The following is a 25,461-nucleotide window of genomic DNA, read 5'->3' as shown; positions in this document are numbered from 1 at the left end:
GGTTACCAAGGAGGAAGTGGGTATATGTGCACAAATGTGGGTATTTAAATGGCTTTTTAGCTGATAGGTAGGTATACTGTAAACATCCTGAAACAGAGGTAAGTACACCCTGTATACTCGGGTAGACCCTCCGCTACATCACTTAGTATACCAGTATAGAATTCATATAAATTTATTTCACCTCTTGAGACCTGAATTTTTGTTTGGTATGCCTTTTTAATCTCTCCTAGCTATTTGGGATAAGTAGGACTTGATAAGTATAAAAAACAAAACATCGTCAGCGGTCCCAATGTCCTTCAAGGAGCTGATGATAAATTCCCAGTGTCTTCAAACCAGTACTTTCTAATTAATAATTGGTAAAGTTTGTAAGGCATGTCAAATTACAAACATTATTAATCATAAATAAACAAGTTTCAGCCATTAAATGTGATCAGGTTTTGGACTTTTTCCACTTTTGTGTCGGGATCAGCTGCAAACTGACTTTGCAAGGATGGCTGCCATGTTGTTTTTACATGGATTAAAAATGTATGAACGAGGGCAGCAGGCCTGAGTTTAGCAGAATGAAGTGTACGGTCCAGTAAACCCAAAATGTGATGTCCTCATATGAAGACACAGGGTCTCAGGAGGTTAATGTATTGGAGTAGCTTTGATAATCTGTGCTATCATGTAGAGTTCACTTCCCTGAGCAACTATTTCCTGTTTTGCTGTAACCGTCCTTTATTGCATCACTCTGTAATTGCGGGCTGTAATAACTGTGACCCAGTCGCTGCTCTGCTTCTGTGCAGATTAACATTCATCATCAAACCCGACACTCTCATTACAGAGTCTGCTGTTTCCTGCCGGCCTGATGTCATCTCTCCTGATTGGAAAACAGTTCAGCTCATCCTGGTTCTCATAACAGCACCTGAAATGTTGGATGACCAAGACAACCTGTTGACCTCATACCCATGACAACATAACGAGATGCTCCAGCCACTGTTGCTGTGTTTCTGTATTTATAGCACGTGCCTGAAGCTGAGGTGGGCTGGAGCAACAACACTCAGACGTGAAGTGTTGACCACATGTGACTACATGTGGTCAACACTTCGGCCTCTGATGGCAGATAATGGACAGTGGGTAATTTACTCTTCATGACACACGCTTGTTTTCTGTCCTTGTCTGTTGTGTTGAAGCAAACACACGAGCAGAGAAGGCTAGCTGTATTATCAGCCGTCCTCTGACATCACTGTACTGTTCTCATGCAGCAGGTGAAATGAGCGCCTGATGCAGATTAATACATAAGCTCGTTAAAGGTTACCCCTGTAGACCACATTGTAAACAGCAACATGCTTACAGCCCAAAGCTGCACACATCACAGTCTGTGGCACACGTGTGAAAACAAGTGACCAAACACATTTAGTAGCCTGCAACTGTTCTCTGCACCATGTTCTTATCAGACATGCAGCTTTTTAAACGGTTTATAAGATTCAACACATGACTTTCCTCATTAATAATTTACCAATGCTGTATAGATCATTAATAAGACATCAACAGGAACATCTTTTGGGTTTCCAGGTTGTTAAAGAAAAACCAAAACAGCTGCCGAGCACATTACAAACTGCAGATTTAATTAATAACAGTGAAAATACTTTATTAGTGTTTTGTTAACACTTAAATCTTTAGACTTGATGGTGTATTGCAAGGTAAAAGAAACTGTTTATTAATGCATGACAACATTTTTAACTGCATTATTACCAAGACAGGATAAACACCATCACAACCTTATTATACAACCTTATTATTAATTGATCTATAAATCCTGAGTTAATCGTTTTTTACAGTTTTACTACATTTAATCAAAGTGGATTTAATGCAACACATTTCCAAAAAAGTTTGTTGCTGCTTTTTGGAAAGAAAAGTTGCCCAGGTAGCCTGAGAAGTTACTAAATCTGGCAACAAAATTGCTTAACTCGCATCACTGACTTTGTAATAAGGCCCCTTTAAAAAGGCTTTATAGATGATAACTAATGGCACAGTTATAACAACATTTATAACTGCACTATCACCAAATAAAGGTAATCAACCTTATTACTGATCGATCTATAAATCATTATTATTTATTACAGTGCAAGAATTAACTTTGAATTTACTTTAAAGTTTTCATGTTTCATTTATGTTATTTTAAAATTAATTTTGCCTTTTCGCACTGATCAATAGAAGAATTAGACCTTATTATGTTAAAGTAAAAGTAGATCTCTCAATTAACAATGCATGTAAAATACCTGTTTGTACAGCTGTTCAGCCCCTCTAATAGGACACACCTACGTTTTCAGGACTTCTATGGGGAGTCACATGTTTATCTGAATGCAACTCTTTACAAAAAAATGACCTGGAGGTTGTAAATAGCTTATGATTTATATTTTATATTGATAATTAATTAAGGTCGCTTTGTAGAGATCTGTGACATTAGAGAGTTTTTTTCCCCTGTGAACATGAAAGTGAATTTTAAAAGAAAACTATGCATGTAACAGGCAGAACACGACGCAGCGTCCCAGAACGTCACTTGGTCGGAGTGAGAATGTGTTGGAATGTCTGACTGTCTGTGGACAGACTTGGTCAAGCGTCGCAACTGTGCATCATGTAGTCACGAAAACTCAACAGATGTGTAGCTGAGATCAAAATGGAGGCCGAGTTAGGATATGGCCCCCCATTTTACACTGATCTGTAGTCTATAGTTCGGCTTTAGCTTCTAACTATCTTTGTCTTTTTAACCTGTTGTTGCTGCTGAGTCAGTTTGACATCCTGGATATATCCTTCAAACACAGACTGTAGACCCCTCTGTCTGCTTCTCTCTGGAATCACTCTTTCATTTGTCCAAAAATATGATAATATTTCTTCAGGGAGTGCAGTTAGTTACAGTGTGGGCTCCATGCTTACTGCGACAGCTTGTCAGACCATCACAAAGAGGCGGGGCTTAGCGAAAGGTCAATTCCGGCATCTGCGGCCCACTGAATATGTATAGCTTCTCCTATTTCCGGCTCATAGACTTTATGTTTTGATAACATCACAGATTTTTAAATTGCAAGTTTTATGGAAATAAAAATTTATAATAGATGGATTCATGATTGACCTTGTTTGCAGTTTGAGATGTCCTGTGAGCAGTTTAGGCCACAGACTAGGGCCCGACCGATATGGATTTTTTGGGGCCGATGTCGATTCCGATATTATGGAATAAAAAAATCCGATAATTGATATATCGGCCGATTAAATTTTTACGTTTTTCAATTTAACAACCCCGAAATACCTGCTTTTGATGGCTTAAATATAGTTCAAACACTCGTTACAAAGATATAAATTGAAGGAAGAACATTGTACTATTTTCCAATACTTTTATTATCAGAAATTGTGTGGAACAAGCAGCATATGAACAATTTAAACACAAATCAAAAATATGATGTGCAAAATGGCAGTAAACCTAGTAAATAAAATAATCATGCAAAGTCTACAGGAATTACGACATTCACATGTATGTTCACAGTACCAGAGTTCTTCTGAGTTGGCCGATTGCCGATTATTCTCTAATGGCTAATGGCTCTAAGGGCCCTACTACAGACGTCATTCGTTATATTGGAAGTCTATGGAGAACGTGCTTTTTGGGCGGGAGATTTTGTCGCCACAATACCACAAGAGGCTACTGGGAAAAAATTGGAAGCAAGGCTGAGCTGCTCCTGGAGGCCTGCAGTTCCGCAGGACCACATTTTGCCATGAAGACTCACACAGTCTCACAAAGCGGCTGGTAACTAATCTAAACTAACAAATTTCAAGTCATACTTTTTGCCAAGATGGCCGGCCAGTTTAAACAACGTCATCACGCAATATCACGTCATTTAACAACTTTTAACAACTTCCCCTTAAAATGAGTTGGCAACACTCCCTGGTGTCAGAGCAGATCATCACTTCCATCAGTGCTGAGAAAACTGATGTTCGTATGCGTGCACCTGCGCATGCGCGTGCACATGCTGTTGTTATGAATGAATCGTGCAGTTTTGGAAAAAGCATTTCTGCGCAAGACGCGCCGTTTTCTGTGTAAACCTGTTTGCAGCAGCAGCAGCAGCAGCAGCCTGAGCTGAACTGTGAGCCTTAAGTCTCAATGAGCACCTGTGACACTGTGAGCAGCCCCTCCCCTCCGCTCTCTCCATGGATGTAATCTCTGACTTGACAACAGGTATTTGTAATGTCCCAGACAAAGTAAGCTGTCCAGACCTCGGCGAGCATTTGGCAGGAGAGTCAGAGCAGAGCACCGACAGCGCAGAGTCTCTAGGTAAGTCTCCATCAGTCTCCTCTTCATGAAGTGAGTCAGGATAACTCAAACTACTGTTTAATTCATAGAGATACAGTTAGTCAGCACAGACTCAGACAGAGAGCCAGTGTTGCTTCATTTATAGTCTGCGCGTAATTTGGGGTAGTTTTGTTGTTGTGCTTTAACACGCAGCATCATGACTCATGTATCAGCCTGAACTTGTTTTTCACAGCAGCATCTCTCAGCTGTGAGAGAGATGTGAGCTGAGTGGTCCAGGCTGGATCTGAATCCTGATCACTGGGTCTCTCTTTGCCGCAGAGCGATCTTTCCGCGGATGCCGCAGCCAACTTGGTGTTTTGCTGGTGGCGTATAGAGAGAGAAACAGCCAGTGTCAGTCACTATCAGAGCAGCTCGTCTCTTTGCGTCCTGTGTTATTATCATTTCATTTATTGGTAAATTGCAGCAGCTCGACAGGAAAACAGTGTGACTCATCTGTAGAATATATTTTTGCACAATTAAAAAAAAAAAACACATCTGCAGCCGCCTTGATATGTGCATCACTGCTGCTGCTTTTGGACACATTCCCCAGCATCCAGGGCTTTTCTGTCTGTGCACGCAGCTGATGTTCCACTGAGTCGCCTCCATGCATTGCTAAATAACAAAACACCGCGGTGAGAGGAATAATTACTGCGGGGGAAACCGGAGGGAACAACAGGGGAAATTAAAGGCGCAGGAGCTTTTGTTGAATGCGGGGAAACCCCAGACCCTCACAGCTCATCAGTGTGTGTGTGAACAGACAATGCATTAACCCCCTGAGACCTCATGAGATATTAACACACTACATGTTGGGTTTGCTGCACTTAAAGTGGACAAGATACAAAACCTGATCACATTTTATGGTTGGAACCTGTTTATTTGTGCTTAATAGCATCTGTAGTTTAATATTGCATACACATCTGAACAATTTCTACAAAATGAACAAAGACTTTTAGAAATGTTGCATTATTTGCAATTTTGCTTTGCACAGCCATGTTCAGGTATTTGAAATGAACCATTCTGAGTAGTTTCAGACTTGAACAGTGACCTATAACATGCAGAGTTACAACATGTTGCATTGTTTTCAGATTTATCGTTGCACAAAACGTTCAAGCGTTGGAATAAATTGAATTTGTAGATTCATTACGTACTTGTGACAATTAAAAATAAACCCCACTGCACTCATATGAGGACATTGTGCGTACTGTTCAAAGACAGTGATCAGTTTTTTATACTTAAGTCCTACTAATCCCAAATTGTTTGGAGAAATTGAAAGTGCACGCCAAACAAAAGCTGGGGTCTCAGGTGGTTAATACAATAAATGGAATGTCTTAAATGCAGCATTTGAGTTCACATGGATATGCATGAGGACATGGAGGAAAAATAAAAGTGGGAGTGATTCAAGAGCTTAAATAATAGATGTTTTTTCCCATCTGTTGCTCATAGATTCTTATATATGTTCAACTGGCTTTTCTATAGCAGTTTAGACCTTAATTCTACATTTAAAGTGACTTGTTCGAGGCTATTCTCTGGTATTTTTAGGCTACCTGCGACAAGGTCAGGTCTCCAGATCAAGAGTCGCTAATCCCTTATATAAGATAAAAGAGGGCAGGAAACCAAAGTGGGTAACCTGTTCATTTAAAGTGCTCCTAATCCTTCTCAGTATCCTCTGTTTTATTGGATCGGTCATTCTTCATGACTTTGTCATTTTAAAAAAGCTTAAAAAGCAATTTTTGTTGTTCAGCATAAGAGCTGAAAGTCATTGTGTGATGATCAGAGTTGTGCAGAAAGCTTTTTAAAATAATTCTGCAACATTTTTTAAAATTATTTTTTATTTTAAGGCACATTTTCTGACAATGCAGAAAAGAATATATAACACACTCTTCTTTTCTTTCCTCCATGTCTGACACCTCATTCACAATCTCATTCATACACTGCAGTGTCACCTAACCCTGATGCATTATGGGCCAGGCCTGGCACTACCTCACACCTTCCCCTGTGCTACTTCCAGCACAGATTAGTTGCTCTAACCTTTTCGTCAGCCAGACAAAGACGCCTGTCCGTCTCATCTGCTTGTCCTGCTGTAGACAGTCTGAGCAGCGCAGCAGACACACCAACCTTCACGCCTGCTTTCTCATGACTCGGAGATAATCCTGAAGGACTTTCTGTCTATGATTATCATCATGAGACTCTGAGCCAGGATTATTGCTGCAGTTACTCATCATAAGGGAACTGGGCCTGTGTGGGACTCCAGTGTTGACATGTCTTCTGTTCCTTTTCCATTTTGAAAGAAATCCCTGTTGAAGCATCTGCAGACATGGGTCGTCAAGAGCCCGACCACGCGTGGAAGAAGGACACTGAAAACATCCAGGAGATATTTGACTTCATAGAGGAGCTTGGAACGTAAGTACATTTTACCCAGTTATGTGCATGCAAATTATTTATTTAACTCAGAAATCTTAATATTTATTCAGCCGACTAATTTCCTGTTCAGTTTTTGTATATCAGCAGAATTTCCTCCTGTGTTTCTTCGTACTTCTGGGAATATTTTGCAGTGCCGGATGTTTTGTTTTAATGACACTAAGGGCGAATACAGTGAAACTTGTGTCCTGACTTGCACATGGCATGATAACAGACCCTCTACATACTGTTTGAGTTGGAGAACTGATTACTGGTTTGATTGGATTGACATGAGGGGGCCTACTTTACTGAGGTTCTAGACAGCAAGACGCTTTGGCTGTTAGTCAGTCTGGCTGTCCTGATGCTGCCTGGCTGTGAACCAGCTCAGCAGTTCACTCACAAAAAAGCACATATAACTAATATTGTTTTTACTTTGAATCATTTTCTCCAAAGTCTCATTGAATGGTGACACTGCAAAAAAAGAAAAATAGAATATTATAAATGTGTGGTTGTAGAACAAGCAGAGCTGCAACATTTAGTTGCTTAATTTTTTGGTTGGTAGAGAAATTTTTTGACAATTTCTGACAATTTAGAGACAAATTAATAATCATAAATTAAAGAAAAACAAATACTTGATTATTCAGTATTGAAATCAATTGTTAGATTCAGTACTAAGAGCAAGGAAACTTTTTTGTGATCAATTTTTTTTACATACTCACGCAGTATACATTACATTTTAACTATGGATCAATCATATATTCCATTTCCATGCTGTCATCTATCATATCTTTATCCCCCCACCCTCCCATCAACAGATTTTTATTAACACAAGAAAAGGAATAAAACCCCAAAGAAAAAAAGAGTTAGGGTCTTTGGATTCTGTCAGAGTTACAGTCATGGTTCTAGATGTGAGATAAAGACTTTCACATTTCCATCTGATTCTGAGTCATCGTCTCTTTACCAAGATAATGAGCGTAAAATAACCACAAAACAAAGCAAACACTAACATTCAGTCTTCGGTCAGTGTAGGTTAATTATCTTTACTCACAGGTAATTTGTTGTAATTCAACATGACTTAATGTCTCTGCTCAGGAAGACAGTCTTTCCATTGGCACCATGAATGTTTGGCTCCTTATTAATTAGCTCAACGTCAGTATTATTCCACTGTGAGACTGTGAGCACAGGTGGTGGTTTGCAGCAGAAGGCCAACACCTTTTTTGCCGGGCCACCTAACTTAAGTCTAAAAAAATTAACAGGTTCAACTTTAAAAAGAAAAAAGGAAAGGAAGGAAACAATTTGCATGCATTCTTTTAAGTAGCTCCAACTCTGTTAGTCTGGCATTACTGAGTTAATCCTTTTATAATCTGACAAACTCACTTAGTTAAATACACCCAACATGATTTGCTTTGAAAACTTAGGTTGAGCCAACGTATCCAAAAGCTGTGTTGATATTTAGTGGTCAAACTGTTTTATTTAAGACACTCTAACTTATTTATTTTTATTCCGTCATGCTCAAAAAATGTCAAAAATGTTTTGGATTTTTACCAGCATCTTAAAATAAGTTGTCAACTGCCTGAACATGTTTATGAAACAAACCTAATTTTTTATTTTTATGCTGAAAAACTTCTTTATTTTAAGCATTATCCACAGACCACATTAATCATTTTTTAGTAGGTATGTCAGTGCCAGGGTGTCATGATATATCAACATTCAGTATTTTTGACAGATAACAAAATGTGAGGAAGGGAAGCAGAAGGATTTTACTTTAAATTTAATAATTTTTACAAACTGCGTGACGTCATTAAGACATAAAAATAATAATGTAAATAAATCGTAACACACATATTTTAAAAAGTTATACCTGATAGAGACCAAAGCAGTGTAAGACAACTTCTTTGCAGTCTCAAACCATGCACATAAACGAATCAATCTCACCTCAAAAGCAAGAAAACTAATGAAATACCAGTTGATTTCAAGTTCACCTGCAGTCATTTTAAACATGAAGTTAACATTGTGCAGCATATTCCTTTACAGTGTGCCCACACTCAGCTAATTGTCTCCTGTGCTGACCTAATTCCTGTGAGGTCAGCGCTGGTCATCAGCAGGTCCTCCAGCACTCTGCAGTGTATTTAGCGAGTGGCTGGAGAAACAGCAGATCAGAGGCTAATGGTAAATAAAGGTGCGATGGAGCTAGCGGTGCCAGAGTGACGTCAACGTGTTTCTGGAAAACAGAACGGGTCAATGAGGGCCGAGGAGGCTGCTGAGAGGTTTTAGCCGAACACATCACACAGCAGTGATTGGACTGTGAAGGAGGCGGGACTGTCCTGAGCACAGTGCAAGATGTGATTGGTGGTGGATTGCAGGAATTAACTTTATTTCCCCAAACAATTCTGCAACTGTATCACCTCATCTAAACAATAAATCTGATGAGAAGATGATGCTTTACTGTTTGCAATTAAACCAAAGACAAGGAACCAAAAGAGAGACACAAACACACGGATGTATTACTGTTATTATCTGAGCCACTGAAGGACTGTCATTTCCGTTGAAGGTGTCAACAGAGTGAAGTCTCCGAGCTGCTTTGCCTATTCTCAGGTATCTGTTTTTTGTCTTCCAACACAACAAAAGGAAGAGAATCCAGAAGGGACAGACGATTACGCACAACACCAAACACAGCCTTTCCCCATTGGGCCTCATCACACGTAGTGTAAACAACATCCTAATGGTTCCACTGTAATCAGGTCGCAGCCTCTTCAGGGGTGAATTTAACTCTCAAAAACAGAGCGATTTTAATCCAGTCAGCGCTTTTGAATTTAAGCTCATAAATTTACACACTCAAGTTAGTCTACCAGTGATTTCTGTAAAGGAAAAAAAAAAAAAAAAAAGCCACTCACTGTCCGGAGCTTGTTCAATGCTTGATTGATGATTTCTCTTGAGAGTTGTAATAAGCTTCAATGAGATCTGGGGAAGAAAATGAGCTGTTGTAACCAAGGAGAAATCAGTTGAGCAACAGGATGTGAAGTGCTGTGATGATGCTGTGATGATGCTGTGGGAGCAGCTCGTTCCTGTCTGCCTCCTCGAGCTGTCGTAGGCCGTGTGTGTGAGTCAGTGTTGTCACGTTACTGGAAATTTAAACTTCAGTACAATACTTTGAAAAATATCGATATACCGTTTTCAAAACCACGGGGGAAAAATTGACATTGAGGGCAAACAGTTTACATGTTTTATTAAAAGGTGAATACAACAAGGCTATGACATGATGATGACAAGTTTCCTTTTCTTGGTTAGCAGCAGAAAACAGCAGAATGACTGCAGTAAACATTAATTATAAGGTGTATCAGCACTGTGGAAAATGAGTATTGAAACCGTCAATATCCGACACAACACACTTATTAGAAAACATCCAAACTGTGATTTAAAACTGAAAGATCCACCCTGTGCTGTGGAATTAATCCTGCAGCAGCCGTGTGTCGATCCTCATTAGAGTCCATTTCATCATCCCTCAGGGTCAGTGTCATCGCCTCACAGAGTGAGGGCAGGGCTGCGGTGAGACCTGTCTGCCCACTGCCCTTGACATCTGTCTGTCTGTGACCTGACCTGCACTGTTATTCCCAAGGATCCCTGCTGCACATGCTCAGTTTCTGACCTTTGCGCCCGGAGCTCTCAGCCCGCCACAGTTTCCATTACGTCAGGGATAAAGCGCCTAATCCACCTGGTAGAACAACTATTCCCAGACAACGCTGAAGATAGCATGGACAGAGCACAGAGCAGAATAATAAGCCTGTGACATGTGAATTGTTAAGCCACAGAGATCTTCCGTAGACCTTAATTGAACCCCCTGATATTGCTATTTCTGCTGTGTGTTTATTTTAACTGCAATGCGCTGACGCTAGTAGGCAAAGAGAAATAAGATGATGCAACTGTAGCATCCATAGTAATCACTCACAAAACAGGAAGTCATTTAAGATAATTTAAATTTAAGAGTGAATTTGATGTTGCTTGGTTCTGTCTGACAGCAACAAAATCCATCTACCAGCACCTCTAAAGCTCATAATTTCTGGTTTTAATGGTGAAATAGTTCTGCACTATTCTCTTCTTACGCATTTGTTTCGTTTGTATGGATCAAGGCTAGCTGTTTGCCCCTGTTTCCAGTCTTTATGCTAAGCTAAGCTAACGGTCTCTTCATATTGAACAGATAGATGTGAAAGTGGTATCAATCTTTTCATGTGACTGTCAGAAAGAAGAAAAAAGTCTATTTCCTAAAATGTCAAAGTATTAGTTTAAAGGGACAGTCCACCCCAAAATCAAAAATACATATTTTTCCTCTTACCTGTAGTGCTGTTTATCAGACTAGATTGTTTTGCTGTGAGTTGCTGAGTGTTGGAGATATCAGCTGTAGAGATGTCTGCCTTCTCTCCAATATAATGGAACTAAATGTCACTCAGCTTGTGGTGCTCAAAGTGGCAAAAAATACATTTGAAAAATTCAACATCAACGTTTGTTTCCAGAAATCATGACCTCGTTACTCAAGATAATCCACGACCTTGTTTTGAGCAGTTTCACACTATACCCGATAACAGTATCACCGTGCAGAAGGAAGTGTGCATCTACTCATGGACGAGAGGCTCGTGCTCATGAGATCTAAACATCAATGGCATTCTCCTCACAAGGGTGTAGGTTTAGTTTCAACATTGGGGGTGGCATATATGAAACAGGGGGTTTCGGGGTCCTCCACCAGAAAATTTGGAGCATCAAACACATAATTTGCCACATTCTGGTGTGTTTCTGCGTCAATTTACCGTGTAAATGTCTCTGAATTTGTCAAAATAGAAGTCCTATACCACTTAATGTTTTTATTCAGGGGGTGCTTATCACACATGTTCTAAATCTATACCTATAGCTCCTCGGCTGAGCTGTAAGTTTAGCTAGGCTCAGAAGTGCTAGGTGAGCTAGCAGTAGATGCACGCTTCCTTCTGCGTGGTGATATGGTTGGTGGGTGTTGTTAGTCTGAAATGAAAATAGTTCCTGCATGAAACTGCTCACAACAAGGTCTGTGGATTGTCTTGAGTAACCGTGTCATGATTTCTGGAAAGAGACATTGCTGGTGAGTTTTTCAAATGTATTTTTTGGCGCTTTGAGCACCACAAGCTGAGTGCCATCCAGCTCTATTATACTGGAGAGAAGGCAGACATCTCTACAGCTGATATCTCCAACACTCAACGACTCACATCAGAACAATCTAGACTGATAAATGACACTAAAGTTAAAAGGAAAAATATGTATTTTTGTTTGGGGGTGAACTGTCCTTTTAACATTTACCCATACAGATACATAAGACTACCACACTCTAAAAACATAATGACTTCCATGTATTTGAAGCCCTGCAAATGAATTATCTCTAAAGTAGACCCATTGAGAGGCTGACACTCTGCTCTTCATATTTTATTAACTGTTCTCCTGTTCTAATAAGAAGTGAACTCATTTCCTTCTATTGTGGGAGACTTCTCTGTCTGTGATGTTTCAAAGCAATCAGCGACTGCATCATCAATAACTCACTGTCAATATGTTTGTGTGTTCATGAACAGGGGGGCGTTCTCAGAGGTGTACATGGTGAAGGAGAAGAAGACGGGCAAAATGTTTGCCATGAAGTGTGTGAAGAAGAAACAGAAGAGAGACCTCAATCTGGAGAACGAGATCGCTGTGCTGAGAAGGTAATTAACATGTGAATCTTTATGAGCCTTCAACTTTTCATTTCGTATTCTCTCAGTAGTAACTGCGCGGGGAGGAATCACATTGATCAGCTTTCCTTTTGAATGTTCATGTTGCACATATGTGAATTCTGATGTGAGATAATGACGACAGTGGCATCGTGTTGTTTTCCTGAACAGAATCCAACATGACAATGTGGTGGGGATGGAGGACTTCTATGAAAGCCGGACGCATTACTATCTAGTCATGCAGCTGTGAGTTTTTTCAGTCTTAATAGTAATAATAGTAATCATTTAAATGAGCAGGTTAACTGATTAAATTGATTAACGATGGATTTAAGATCACATTTTGACATTAGTGGTGTCTTCTCACCAGTGTTTCAGGCGGTGAGCTCTTTGACCGTATACTGGACCGGGGGGTGTACTCAGAGAAGGATGCCAGCAACGTGATCCAGCAGGTGCTGCAGGCCGTTAGCTATCTGCACGATAACGGCATAGTGCATCGTGACCTCAAGGTATGAATCAGATAACATAACACAGCCATACATTTAAATCAGCTGAAGTTCAAGTGTCTTAAAGTACAAAGGTTGAATGTTAAAAAGGTTTTACTCAAGTACAAGTCATATTAAAGGATCCTATAAAAAATGTTAAAATATTTGCATTGCATTTGATTATTTTGCATTTATCTGACATTGTACACCTTAAGGAATACTCCCTACCAAAAGTTGGTTTGTATATCAATTACTCAACGTATGTTACGGGGAATTCATGAAGGAAACTTCTTTTTTCTCACATGCCGCTGTGGTGAACAGAGAATCCAAAAACGGAGGAAAGTCTTGATGCTGTAACAACAGCTGAGCTATAAACTCCTGCAGTCTAATCCAAGTCTCATTTATCCAGTTGTATGCTCAGTACTGCCCAAACAGAAAAACCCTTTCCGACGAGGAACTGAACTTAAATTTAAACTTAATTTATGCTCTCTTCAAAGCCAGACTCCATTGACCAAACAGTAATTTTACCTCACTGAACACAGGAGCTGCTGCTCTTCCATTTCCTCGATTTATAGTTTGTTTGTGTTATTGTGTAACTCTAGTGAATCCAAACTAACACTTTAAAATACAAAAGTCACACATTAATACACACCAACTAACTGATCGAAGTGACGGTAGACCAGCAGCTCCTGTGTTCAGCTTAGTAAAATTACTGTTTTTATCAATGGAGTCTGGCTCTGGCATAGATACGTTTCAACTTATGTTCAGTTCCTTGGGTGTGTGAAGTACTGAGAACATGGCTGGATGAGTGAGACTTGGATTATACTGCACGAGTTGTGTGAGAGTTTGTAAACGGATGTTTCGATATAGTTTTGCTGTTGTTAAAATACGGACCCCCATGACTTCAATTCATCGGAAAAAAATTCCGTTTTTGGATTCTTCGTTCACCAGAGGCATGTGGAAAAAGAGGACGTGTCCTTCACAAATTCAACATAACACAGGGTGAATAATTGATATACAAATGATCATTTGGGGTATGAAGTTTTCCTTTAAGTTGCTGCTTTGTTAGATTAATATACTAAATACAGAAAAACGTTTTAATTTATCTAATCTGATTTATGAAGGAGCTTGACCATCCAATCATCTATATCTGATTATCCTTTCCAGTAGTGCAGGGCCAGTCAAAACACTTGATGAAATCATATTTAAATACTTCAGATATGACGGTTCTTCTTCTAGTGTTTTAAGAAATAGTTATAGATATTTTATTAAAAACACTAATTTTCTGACAAACTGAGAATGAGATAAGAAAAGCAATAATGCTGTCAAATCTGTGCAGTCAATATGCTGCAGCTAGCAGATGTTAGCTTAGCTTAGCATAAGGCCTGAAAGCAGGGCAACAGCTACTGGCTCTGTCCGAAAGTAAAACAAATTGCCTACCAGTACCTCTAAAGCTCCGTTTAATCTTGTTTGTTTAATCTGTTAAAAAAACAGAATGAGTTATGTACCAGATTATTTACTTGTCTGTAGCTTCATATTTACTGTACGGACATGAGAATGATTTATCTCGCCTAACTCTCAGCAAGACCATGAAATAGCGAATTTCATGGGGAAGTCTTTTACATTTAGTCCTACAGATTCATTTACAGCTGTGGTACTTCTACAGGAAGTGTTTGTTCCACCACAGGTGAGGTAACACTTGGAGAAGTTCTTCATCAGTGTGTGAACAGCTCTCCTGTTTTGTTCTGTCCCTGTGCAGCCAGAGAACATCCTGTACTACAGCCAGGACGAGGACTCCAAGATCATGATCAGTGATTTCGGGCTCTCCAAGATGATAGAGAACGACATCATGTCGACAGCCTGTGGCACCCCCGGATACGTAGGTAAGGAGACATGTCTGTCTAATGAATGATGTATGGACACACGCTGAGTGGAGGGGCTTAAATAGGTCAGAGAAATGTAAGACACAGGGGGGGTGTAACACTAAGACAGCACAGACACCATGTAATATTTATACCAGTGTATGCCTGCATGCAGGCCTCATTAGAGCAAACACTGGATGTGCTTCTGACATTTTTTTTCTGAATTTCAGCTCCTGAAGTTTTGGCACAGAAGCCCTACAGCAAGGCAGTGGACTGCTGGTCTATCGGAGTTATCACCTACATCTTGTAAGTATAAAGTCATGGTGAATGTGTGCACGCATCAGTAGACTTAAAGAGAGGAAAGCGAAAATTAGACTCCTAAGATAGTAAATTGGCTCCAGGTTTTCCTTTCTTAAGGGCCAGGATTTTCAGATTAAAAGCCTCTGTTACTCATGCAAGTGTTACGCATGACACAGTTACCTACATACAGAGGAAAGCTGCAGTGATTGAGCTATGGCACCACCTAGTGAGCATATACATGTTGTTCACCTGCCCACATTAGTACACAAACATGCATATTGTTTTTCTGACAATGATAATGCTTGTGTTTCAGACTGTGTGGATATCCTCCTTTTTATGAAGAAAGCGAGTCCAGGCTGTTCTCTAAGATCATGAAGGCGCAGTATGAGTTTGACTCGCCCTTCTGGGATGACATTTCTGAATCTGGTAAGTATACTGAGCATTAGATATAATATATGGCCTGCTGCTTTATCTCTCCATACAGCCCCAGTCCTAATGTTTGTGTGTGTGTGTGTGTGTGTGTGTGTGTGTGTGTGTGTGTGTGTGTCACCTTTTGATCTGCAGCTAAAGATTTCATCCGTAATATGATGCAGAAGAATCCCAGCATGCGCTACTCCACTGACCTCGCACTCAGACATCCCTGGTGAGTTTCAGTCATCAATCTGAGAGGATTTTGGACTTATTAAGTGTTCAATTGTCTCATCTTTTTACCCTTAACGTAATTTAAAAATGGGCATAAATAATAATCTACAATATAGTTGCTTTTCCTGAACAGTTAGGCGTCTCTTTTCACAATAAAATGACATGTCACAATTCAAGATTATTTTCATGTCTTGAAAGTTCTATTTAAAAGAGACGTCATTATAAGTTAGAAGTGTTTTTTACTGTGCAGCTCCAATTCTAAATAGCAGTGACATAAATGAATCGTAACCCTTGGATTTATTTTAGTGACACTACCAACGTAAGCACGCAGTATGACGTACAGGAGGTTGTGTATCCACGCAGATGGGTTCAGGATTAACGTCTACCTTGAAATATATTTAAGCGTTCCATTCCATCCTCTGTGTTTTTCCAGGATTATCGGGAAGACAGCCAGGAGCCAGGACATCTACTATTCCGTCAGTGTTCAGATCCAGAAGAACTTTGCCAAGTCCAAGTGGAAGGTCAGCCCTTAAGTGATCCCTTGGCTTTGATGCAGTAAGCCCATTGAGGGCCCGCAGTTTATAGCAGATTAATCGGGTGCCTACCTTAATCCTTCCTGATTAAGGAGAGTTTAATAAGATATTGTGCTGTAATCAAGGCCACTGATGGCTGATGTCGGGGGAACCAAAATACACCTGATTATTCAACAGTATAAATACGTCTGAAGCATAAGTCTGTTGTTTAAACGCTCAGATTTGTTGCAGAATCACAGTCTCTGCAGTTAAAGCTGGGGTAGGTGGTTTTATTTCTTTGGCGTCATTGGGCAAATATCCCACAATAAACTTTGAGCATGTTGTAACTCAAGTGGACTGAGAAGACACAAGACTTCTGCGCCTCCTCTTGGCTCTGTTTCAGGCCTTTAAAACTCTAGGCTGTGACGGGAGACTTTGGCCAATCACAGGTCATTTTTTCACAGAGAGAGCTTTACTATTGGCTCTTCTACGAATGCAGTTGAGAGTCTGACAATAAATGAAATAAAACACGTTTCAATAGAGTGCTGCAGGGATGGCGTTTTTTTGTAGGCCGACCTGGAAGTTAGCATCACCCTGGTTCCTTCTTCAAAAAGCTAATTTGATTTCTCCATTGGATTTTGGATTATTGCAGAAAATAAGCTATTTGGCAAACAAACGTTTATGATACAAGGGGGTATTTACTGGCATATTTTATGGTATAACACAAAATATGCAAGTCAAGCTTAAGCTTAACTACAGACCATATTTCAAGCATCTAAGTAAAAACCCATTGACTCTGAGGTGAGGAACCCAGGAGTGCAAAAATGCTAACTATATTCCAGAATTTAGGACTCATTCCTGCACCACTCTATATCGGCAAAGTGTTTCAGAGATGGAGAGAAAATGTTGCTAATAGTTTAGCGTTAGCCTGCTCATGGAGAGCTAAAGGTTCACGGCTGCCACTTCAAGTTCACATTTATTTAGCTAATGTTAGCCAGAGCCTCGACTCTCAGCATGGCATGTCCTGTCTCGATCCCTGCTGCTACAGACCACATTGCTGGGGCAACACCGGGCAGCAACTCTAGAGATGGAGCCGCAGCAACCTGAACTCAGCCAGCATCGGTGGACTCTGTTGATTGTCCATTGCTAAATTCAATTTGCTACAGCTGCTGACCAAAGGTCCATCCCCAGAGTTGCTGTCTGTCTTCCCCCTGGTAAGCAGTCTGCAGTCGCAGGAGGGAGATGGATGGACGGTGTCATTTGTGGTCTGATAAACAGGAAGAGAGCCTTACAGTGAAATACGATTAAATAAATGAATGTATGGGAAACACTGGGTTACTGTATGAAGCGAGTGCATGTGCCTGTACTCGTCTGGCAGGAGCTGCAGGAGAAAGTTTTCAAATTCTGCCCCTTTTCCCGTCCCAGAAAACTGCTTACCCCAGCTTTAAAGTGAAGCTTTGTGTCGTCTATGTGGCTCTCAGTTTTCTTTTTAACCTCTCTTCTGTGTTCCCTCCACAGCAAGCCTATAACGCTGCAGTAGCCATCAACCACATGAAGAAGCTGCAGCTGGCCCACTCAGAGCAGGTCCTGAGGCAGGCCAGCATCCCAGACATCAAGGTGATCGACGTGTCCTCCCCAAAGAGAAATCACAAACGACTTGATCCAGACAGAATCGACCCCAAGGTGGTGGAGGTCAATGGGAAAGTAAACGGGACGATACACATGTCCCTGCCCACGAGCCCCATCGAAACCAAGAGCCACTGTCACACACTGAAAGCCGCTCACAGTCAGGCCGGACCACATCACGCGCCCTATATGGCCGAGCAGGGCAAGAACGTCTACCACTCAGAGCCCGCCAACCTCAATGGGTTTGTAACCGCTTCATCTACAGTTGTGAATTTTGAATTTGTGACATCGCAGCAGGACGGATGTATGATGAAACTTTTCTCTTCTGTTTTCAGGTACGGTAAAAACCATAACGTCAAGAGTGTACAGACGGGGGTTTGCTCAGTCATGTGAAGGCTGCATGAAGTTTACATGGAAATAAACATTTTAACTGGTAGGTTCAAGAAATGCATCTACATATCATACAAATACATACTAGTACAAGTAATAAGTGAGTTTGAATTACACCTTTAAAGTGTCATAAAAAAAAAAAAGAAAATCCACAATTAAAGATTTGATGTGAATAAATGGCAACACTTTAAGTACCCCTATTTAGCATTTATAATCACTATTAAACCATTTAATAAGTGGTTTATAACACACTGTAATGCATCTTTAAGCAGGTATCAATGTTTATTAATGTATAAGTCAACTTTAACTCCTCCTGTGGGCACCCATAGGTCAAGACTGTTGTATAAATAGGTAATAAATGAAAAGACAGTGGTAATTATATAAGATATATGTCTTCATAGAAGTTATAAAATAATGTCTATTTATAAATATCTTTGTTTTAAATGTTTTAAAGGAATACTTCACCCCCAAAATTACGTTTTATGTATCAATTACTCAGCCTGTATCAAGCTGAATTTGTGGGGAAATATTTGTTTTTCTTGCATCCTTCCAGTGAACGAAGAATCCAAAAACAGAGAAAATTCTTGATGAATTTAAGTCATGGGGGTCCAAGTTTAACAACAGCAAAACTAGGCAAGGCAAGGCAAGGCAAGTTTATTTGTAGAGCACAATTCGTACACAAAATAATTCAAAGTGCTTTACAGAACAAGAAAATGCATTAAAATCACAATACAAAATAAAAACATAAATAATCATTATAAAACTTTAAAAACTTTAAAAGAGAAGAGTGCAGATAAGATCCTTTCAGTCACATGCACAGTGAAATAGAGCTGTTTTGAGCCTAGATTTGAACATTGTCAGAGTAGAGGCCTGTCTCATCAAAACATCTATATCAAAACATCTGTTTACAAACTCTCATACAGTTTGTGCAGTATAATGCAAATCTCATTTATCCACTCATATGCTCAGAACTTCCCAAATAGACAGCCCTTTCCCTCGTGGCCCAATTGTTGAAAAATGCGTGCTAAAGTGCCCTCTTGGGAGCCAAAACGCTTGCTAAAGTGCCCTCTTGGGAGCCAAAACGCTTGCTAAAGTGCCCTCTTGGCAGCCAAAGTGCCCTCCTGGGAGCCAAAAAGCGCGCTAAAGTGCCCTCTTTGGAGCCAAAAAACACACTAAACTGCCCTCTTGGCTGGTTAAAACATGATAAACTGCCCTCTTGGGTGGTAAAAACACATGCTAAAGTGCCCTCCTGGTTGGCAAAACACACTAAACTGCCTTCTTGGGTGGAAAAAAAACACACTAAACTGCCTTCTTGGCTGGTTAAAACATGATAAACTGCCTTCTTGGCTGGTTAAAACATGATAAACTGCCCTCTTGGCTGGTAAAAACATTACCGTTGCAATGACTTTTATGTTGGGCCCTTTTTTGATCTGTACTGAGCCAGAACTATGTCTCACAGAACCAGTTTGGATTATCTGGTGCTAATATGGTGTAAAAATGCACTAGAATACAGGAAATGGCATCTACTTAATTGAAAATGTTCTGGGGGAGGACCCCAGACCCCCCCGGGATTTATTTCTTTCATACATCCATGTCTCTGTGTGTTCTTCACAGTCCAACATTGAATCTACACAGTTCTCGTGGATGCTGATCCTAACTACAAACTAACTTGAGTAGTCCGTCTAGTTAGTCTGTTTTAAGGCTATATAATGTGCCATTTGTATAACATATAAACATGTCTAAAGTGCCCTCGAAAACACGCGGAACTTAGTGCCCTCTTCAGTGGCGAGAACGCGCTGTATGTGCCCTTTTTTTTTTTTTTTCGCCCCTGCCCTTCAAAAAGTCTGTGCACGCCACTGCTGTTTGAATAGTATATTTCTGACAGTGAGCGTGCATGTTTGTGTTATTTCAGCTCATTACAGATGAATGTGTGTGTCTCACCCTGAGTGTGTTTCTGCCCTCTGCAGGTCAGTGTTGCTGAGCTGACTCAGCATGCAGCTGTTTTGTGTCAGCAGGTCCGATACTGTGAGCTAGAGGTGGTTGATCTCCTGATGGACCCGAACGGTCTGCAGGGTCCGCGCAGTCAGTCGGACATTCATTTATTTTTGGAAAGAGTGCCTATGAAGTTCCTGACAACTACACAGACGCACACAAACACACACTCAGACATTCAGACGCACAACACTCACTTTAACTCCGATGCACAGGGCAGTGAAACAGGGCAGTTCAGACAGTATTAAAGGGATGGGCTCACCTGCTGGTGAATGTCTGGCTCATTCATGGTGAAGCAGCTTCTGACCTCTGATGTCATGAAGGCTTTGTGTCACACTTCCTGGTTCCTTGGTCAGGTGGAGTTTAATTTATCGGTGCACTTAGTGCCCAGCTTTATTAGCACTGTGGTTACACATGGTTTAGGAATGTACACACTGCAAAAACCAAATTATTAAAGTTCATGTGTAAAATATTCCTTAGCAAAGCTCCTAATAAGTGCAATAGAAAATATGGAAACACTGCATGTTGCTGCTTTAATTATTCCATACTGGTATAATCTATTCTGGTTGAAGTTGTCTCTTATTTTTATGACCTTTTTGTGTTAATGTTTGTTGTTCTGACTTATTTTTCTAAAGTATTTTCTTCCTTTTTTGTAAAAAATATATATATAAAAATAAAAAAGAGCCATACAGACATAAAAACATAAAACATGTTCAAACTGACAAATCATCAGCAGTGTAAATGCCACAAGTATATCCATAACTTGCCAACTCATAGCTCTCACATGCCATCAACCTGTTAGAATATAAACTGTCATGTATATTTACTGTAATAGATGTTTCTCCACTTATTCTGAGTGGTTCATTCTGCACAGTCTGTTGTTTGTCTCTCCAGCTGTATGTGGCTTTGTGTCAATGCATTCGACAGATAATGATCTAGTCCATGTGTTATGATGGAAACACTGTATGCTCATAAATAAAGCCTGTACAGAATCAACAGTAGTTTCACTGCCATTTTATTTGTCTTGATTTTCTCAGTTTCCTCTTAAAAGTATAAAAATATAGAACTGAATTGTATCAATTGTGTCATTACAACTATGGCACAGAATTTACAAATTAAAAATGAATGGGAATCTGAGCTCACAGAGTGTATTGAGAATGAAACTTGAAATTAAGTGTATACAAATGTGCATATGTGTATCATCTCATGCAAATACTTAAAAAGATAAAGTGAAAATTATCAACATACACTCCATTCAACCCCAAAATAAGACCAGGACTAAAACTATTTAAAAATGATTTAATAATTTTTGAAGACTTCCTTGCAATGCAATCTCAAGACCACAGAACTGGATGTAATTATTATACATGTTTCATATTTCTGGAATATTTTTTATCTTGGGGCAAAAAAAATGTACCGAATAATTAAAACCTCATTGTCCATTCTCCACAGGAGAAGTAGATTGAAAGTGTATGAAATGGAAATATATACCTACAGTATAGATTAAAATTACCAACAGAAATGTTAAATTAAATAGAATTAAATAAAATTAAATTGAATTAAAAAAGGCACCTATTATGATAAACAATGTCCTGTTAGGGACTGTTCTTTACTTATTAGAGGAGAGGTTTTTGTCCCTGAAGCCACGAATATTTTTCCGTGAGCCTCCCTAAGTGACTGGTGGAAAAATGCATGATTTTTAAAACTTTCAGATTTTTAAAACTTACCCTTTAACGTGTGAAAGTTAAAAGTTGAAGAAGAAATTCTGGAGTTGAAAAAAGCCTCCATTTTGAACTCTTGCCGTGCACGTTGGTTAGTTTGTTCAAACAGTTTAATGAAGTGAATTTGATTAAGTTTCACTATTTTAAGCTCAGATTTTGGTTTTGTATTTTTCTGACAGAAGCATTTGTTGTACATGATGTGTCCAAATCCAACAATAATATCTGTTTTTACAGTTTCTGGTTATAATAAATGATGCAATTTAAGCTATTTCTAACCAGCCTGTGGGTTTGAACGGCATGTTTTCCTTTAAAAATTGGCATTAAAATAAATACAAAATACAACCTTTTAAGGTTGTATGCCTCCCCCCCTTAGCCAAAATAATAAACATAAGTATCCCTACCAGTGCTTAAAAAATGATTGGACATGCCTCCTCCTTTCTGCACCACTCCCTCCCGCCTCCCTCCCGCCGAACAGTCCCTTAGGCCTGTGAAACTGTTTATGTTGAGTCATGCAACTCTGAATTACTAATAATCCATCTACTTTACTTCACTCACCTTTTATTGTGTTTTCTAAATCTCTATTTCTTTCTGTTTTCTCTGACTATATCTTAAGTACTTCTCGGCTAATTTAACAGAGAAATGTAAACAAACTAAACAAGAAAAATAACTCATTTCGCCTAATTCTGTGACCTGACCTGGTATTCCTAATTAAACTAACCTCCAAACCAATTAAAGGACTGTAGATTAGATGACACATCCGTCCAGCCAGGTCCTGGCCCAGGATTACTAGGTACTCTAAATTACAGTACAATAACAGTTGAACATGTCCTCGCAACCAAGTTCAAAATTAATGCGGCAGAAATGCAGCCAGATTATTCCGGGTCATGTTCAGATTACCCTGTCCTGCATTTTACTTTAGTACACCCTGGCCTTGAATCAACAGTCTTACAATAAAGAGCCTAATTTTAAATAATATATTAAAAAATAAAGATACCTCTTTTACAAGCAGTTCAGCAATTACAGAATATTATTGTGTGTCATCCTTTTCGATTTTTACACTCCTTTTCCTTGAGTGTTACATAAAAACCCAGTGTATACTTACCCTTTTCTCCCCTGAGCTCCTGTTGAAAGAGTTTTCACATCTACACGCATCATAAGCCCCCCCACACACATACACACACGCAACCACAACACGGTTGACTTGGTCAAGTGTAAGGACAGACTGTCCATTCAAGCAGGAGAAGGCAGAAATATGGGGCAAAGGTCTCCAAACAGTCTCAACCTTTTCCCAGCAGTGGCAAACTTAAATGCCCAGAGTCCAAACTGAGTTGCTCAAAGAGAAACTTTATTGACAGAGCAATTATAGTGATATTACCAGCATTGTTTGTTGACTAACGGGGGAAAAGGTTCTTCAAAATTTAACCAAATGTCATCACTGCTGAGCAAAAGTTCAAATGTTGATCAATAAACCAGAAGAGTTTCACACCAGAAGCTGTTAGGAGAATATTTTTTAGTTTTTCTTTTGTGTGTTTTGAAACAGTGTCCTTACTGCAGCTGTGTCATCTTTTGTGTGTGTGTGTGTGTGTGTGTGTGTATTTTGCAATTATGGGTATTTCGCAATAGAATTTGTTGCTGAAGGATGGACTAAGAAAATGTTGCCATGATGTTCACGTTCATGCACTGTCAGTGTGGGTTTACTCCAGGTACTCAAGCTTCCTCCCACAGTCCAAAGACATGCAGGTTAACAGGTGATTCTAAATTGCCTGTAGGTGTGAATGTGAGCATGACTGGTCAGCCGGGGCCCTTCAGTGTGGAGTTTGCATGTTCTCCCCGTGTCAGCATGGGTTTTCTCCGTTCACTCCGGCTTCCTCCCACAGTCCAAAGACATGCAGGTTAATTAGTGACTCTAAATTGTCCGTAGGTGTGAATGTGAGTGTGAATGGTTGTCTGTCTCTATGTGTCAGCCCTGTGATAGTCTGGTGACCTGTCCAGGGTGAACCCCACCTCTCACCCAGTGTCAGCTGGGATAGGATTCAGCACCCTGTGACAATTTATTCTTTCCCTGTGAAGGCAGTGTCGGCAGGTGGAATCGGGCCAGCTGATTCAGTCCGATTCCAGGGCGTCATTCATACCGGGTCTCGCGCAAATCAAGCAACTTGATGCAGCCCGGCTAATTTCATCCTGCATGGCGAGTTTGGGCCAACGCTGGGCCAGGTCATTTCTAATAACAGCCCAGTGATGGCAGTGTCAGCAGCCGGAATCGAGCCAACTGATTTGCCCCAATTCTAGGGCGTCAATCAATTGGGTCTGTCCCTGTGATGGCAGTGTCGGCAGCTGGAATCAGGCCAGCGGATTTGGCACGGTTCTGGGGCGTCATTCATGCCAAGTCTCAGCCGAGTTGGGCAGCCAGACCTGGCCCAGCTAATTTAATCCGGCATTCCAAGTTCAGGCCGATTCTGGGCCAGGTCATTTTGGCTACCTGGAGTTGGTCTGGCCTGCATTCACATTGAAACTCACTGTTCTTGTCATTTTGTTTGTGTTTTGTATTGTCTTGCCATTTAAAAAAAAAAAGTGCCCCGTGTAGGGTTGCAGTGGTATACCGATTTCGAGGTACACCGTGGTATGAAAATGTACGGTTATCATACTGTGTACATTTGCTTATCATGCAAAAGGAAGACTTTTTAGACATACTTCCATTAATTAAAATGGTTTTAAGTCTAAATGACAGTAATAAATCTTTAATTCAACAACAACAACAACTACAACAAGATTTTTCTTCTTGAAGTAAAAATGTAACATTGGACCCTTGAGGCAGAAGAGGGCAAAACCCCAGTGACATCCTGCCTCAAAATATTATATAGTTAGATTCTTTAGTAGCATATATATAGTTATTTTTGCCTTTATATAGTACATCTAGATATGGCAAAAGTATAGTGTTGTAGTTTCAACAGCTAACTAGTGTTATTAGATAGCTAGCTAACAACCATTAGCATTGCTAGCTATCTAGTATTAGCCAACATTTTTAGCTAGCTTGCTGGCACGGGTCCATGTCATTGGTTCGACAGCCCATTGGTTCGACATCCCATTAGTCCGACTGTCCGCGGTGCTGAACGGCTCGCGGCGGGCGTATGGTGCGCCGCGACCGGCTTGAGGCAGAGCAGGTTCACAGCTTATGTGTTTGTCACTTTCTTTTTCATTTTAACCCACACCATGATCTTTTCCTGACCCTAACCAAGTGGTTTTTGTGCCTAAACCTAACCAGACCTTAACCACAGGGCATCATGATGATTTCGGAACGGACTTCGGAACAATGAGTTTAATATGGTCGGAACAATGGGATGTCGAACCAATGGGATGTTGAACCAATGGGCAGTTCCCGCTGGCACAAGACATCCTGAAATAAAAACAATTAGCCTGGAGATGACGCTACAAAACTGACTTTGTTCTTAGGGGGCACCTTCCCCATCTCACCCCATCTAACCACGCACACATCTCATGACGT

At 40.2% G+C, this 25,461-nt stretch overlaps 1 protein-coding gene across 1 annotated transcript; it reads left to right on the top strand.

The window, feature by feature from the left end:
* Positions 1 to 4,039: 4,039 nt before the first annotated feature.
* Positions 4,040 to 21,234, top strand: camk1gb (calcium/calmodulin-dependent protein kinase IGb). The gene is made up of 13 exons (XM_033628158.2): positions 4,040 to 4,300; positions 6,607 to 6,718; positions 12,301 to 12,426; positions 12,604 to 12,678; positions 12,800 to 12,938; positions 14,674 to 14,797; positions 15,007 to 15,082; positions 15,390 to 15,502; positions 15,641 to 15,719; positions 16,152 to 16,239; positions 17,749 to 18,098; positions 18,192 to 18,289; positions 20,214 to 21,234. Exons 1-12 carry the CDS (start codon positions 4,177 to 4,179, stop codon positions 18,247 to 18,249), a joined length of 1,464 nt encoding a protein of 487 aa, XP_033484049.1. The 5' UTR covers positions 4,040 to 4,176; the 3' UTR covers positions 18,250 to 18,289; positions 20,214 to 21,234.
* Positions 21,235 to 25,461: the final 4,227 nt, after the last annotated feature.

This window comes from Epinephelus lanceolatus, chromosome 8 (genome assembly GCF_041903045.1).
Source record: "Epinephelus lanceolatus isolate andai-2023 chromosome 8, ASM4190304v1, whole genome shotgun sequence".
Taxonomy (NCBI): Eukaryota; Metazoa; Chordata; class Actinopteri; order Perciformes; family Serranidae; genus Epinephelus; species Epinephelus lanceolatus.
The sequence above is the reverse complement of the archived record's forward strand: the minus strand, read 5'-3'. Positions and strand labels throughout refer to the sequence as shown.

Bases quoted from the DNA above. Each gene is read 5' to 3' on its own strand.
- camk1gb (XM_033628158.2), top strand. From the start codon at position 4,177: ATGGATGTAATCTCTGACTTGACAACAGGTATTTGTAATGTCCCAGAC. The intron at 15,083-15,389 runs GTAAGTATAAAG...CTTGTGTTTCAG, and splicing joins GGAGTTATCACCTACATCTT to ACTGTGTGGATATCCTCCTT. The intron at 16,240-17,748 runs GTCAGCCCTTAA...TTCCCTCCACAG, and splicing joins TTGCCAAGTCCAAGTGGAAG to CAAGCCTATAACGCTGCAGT.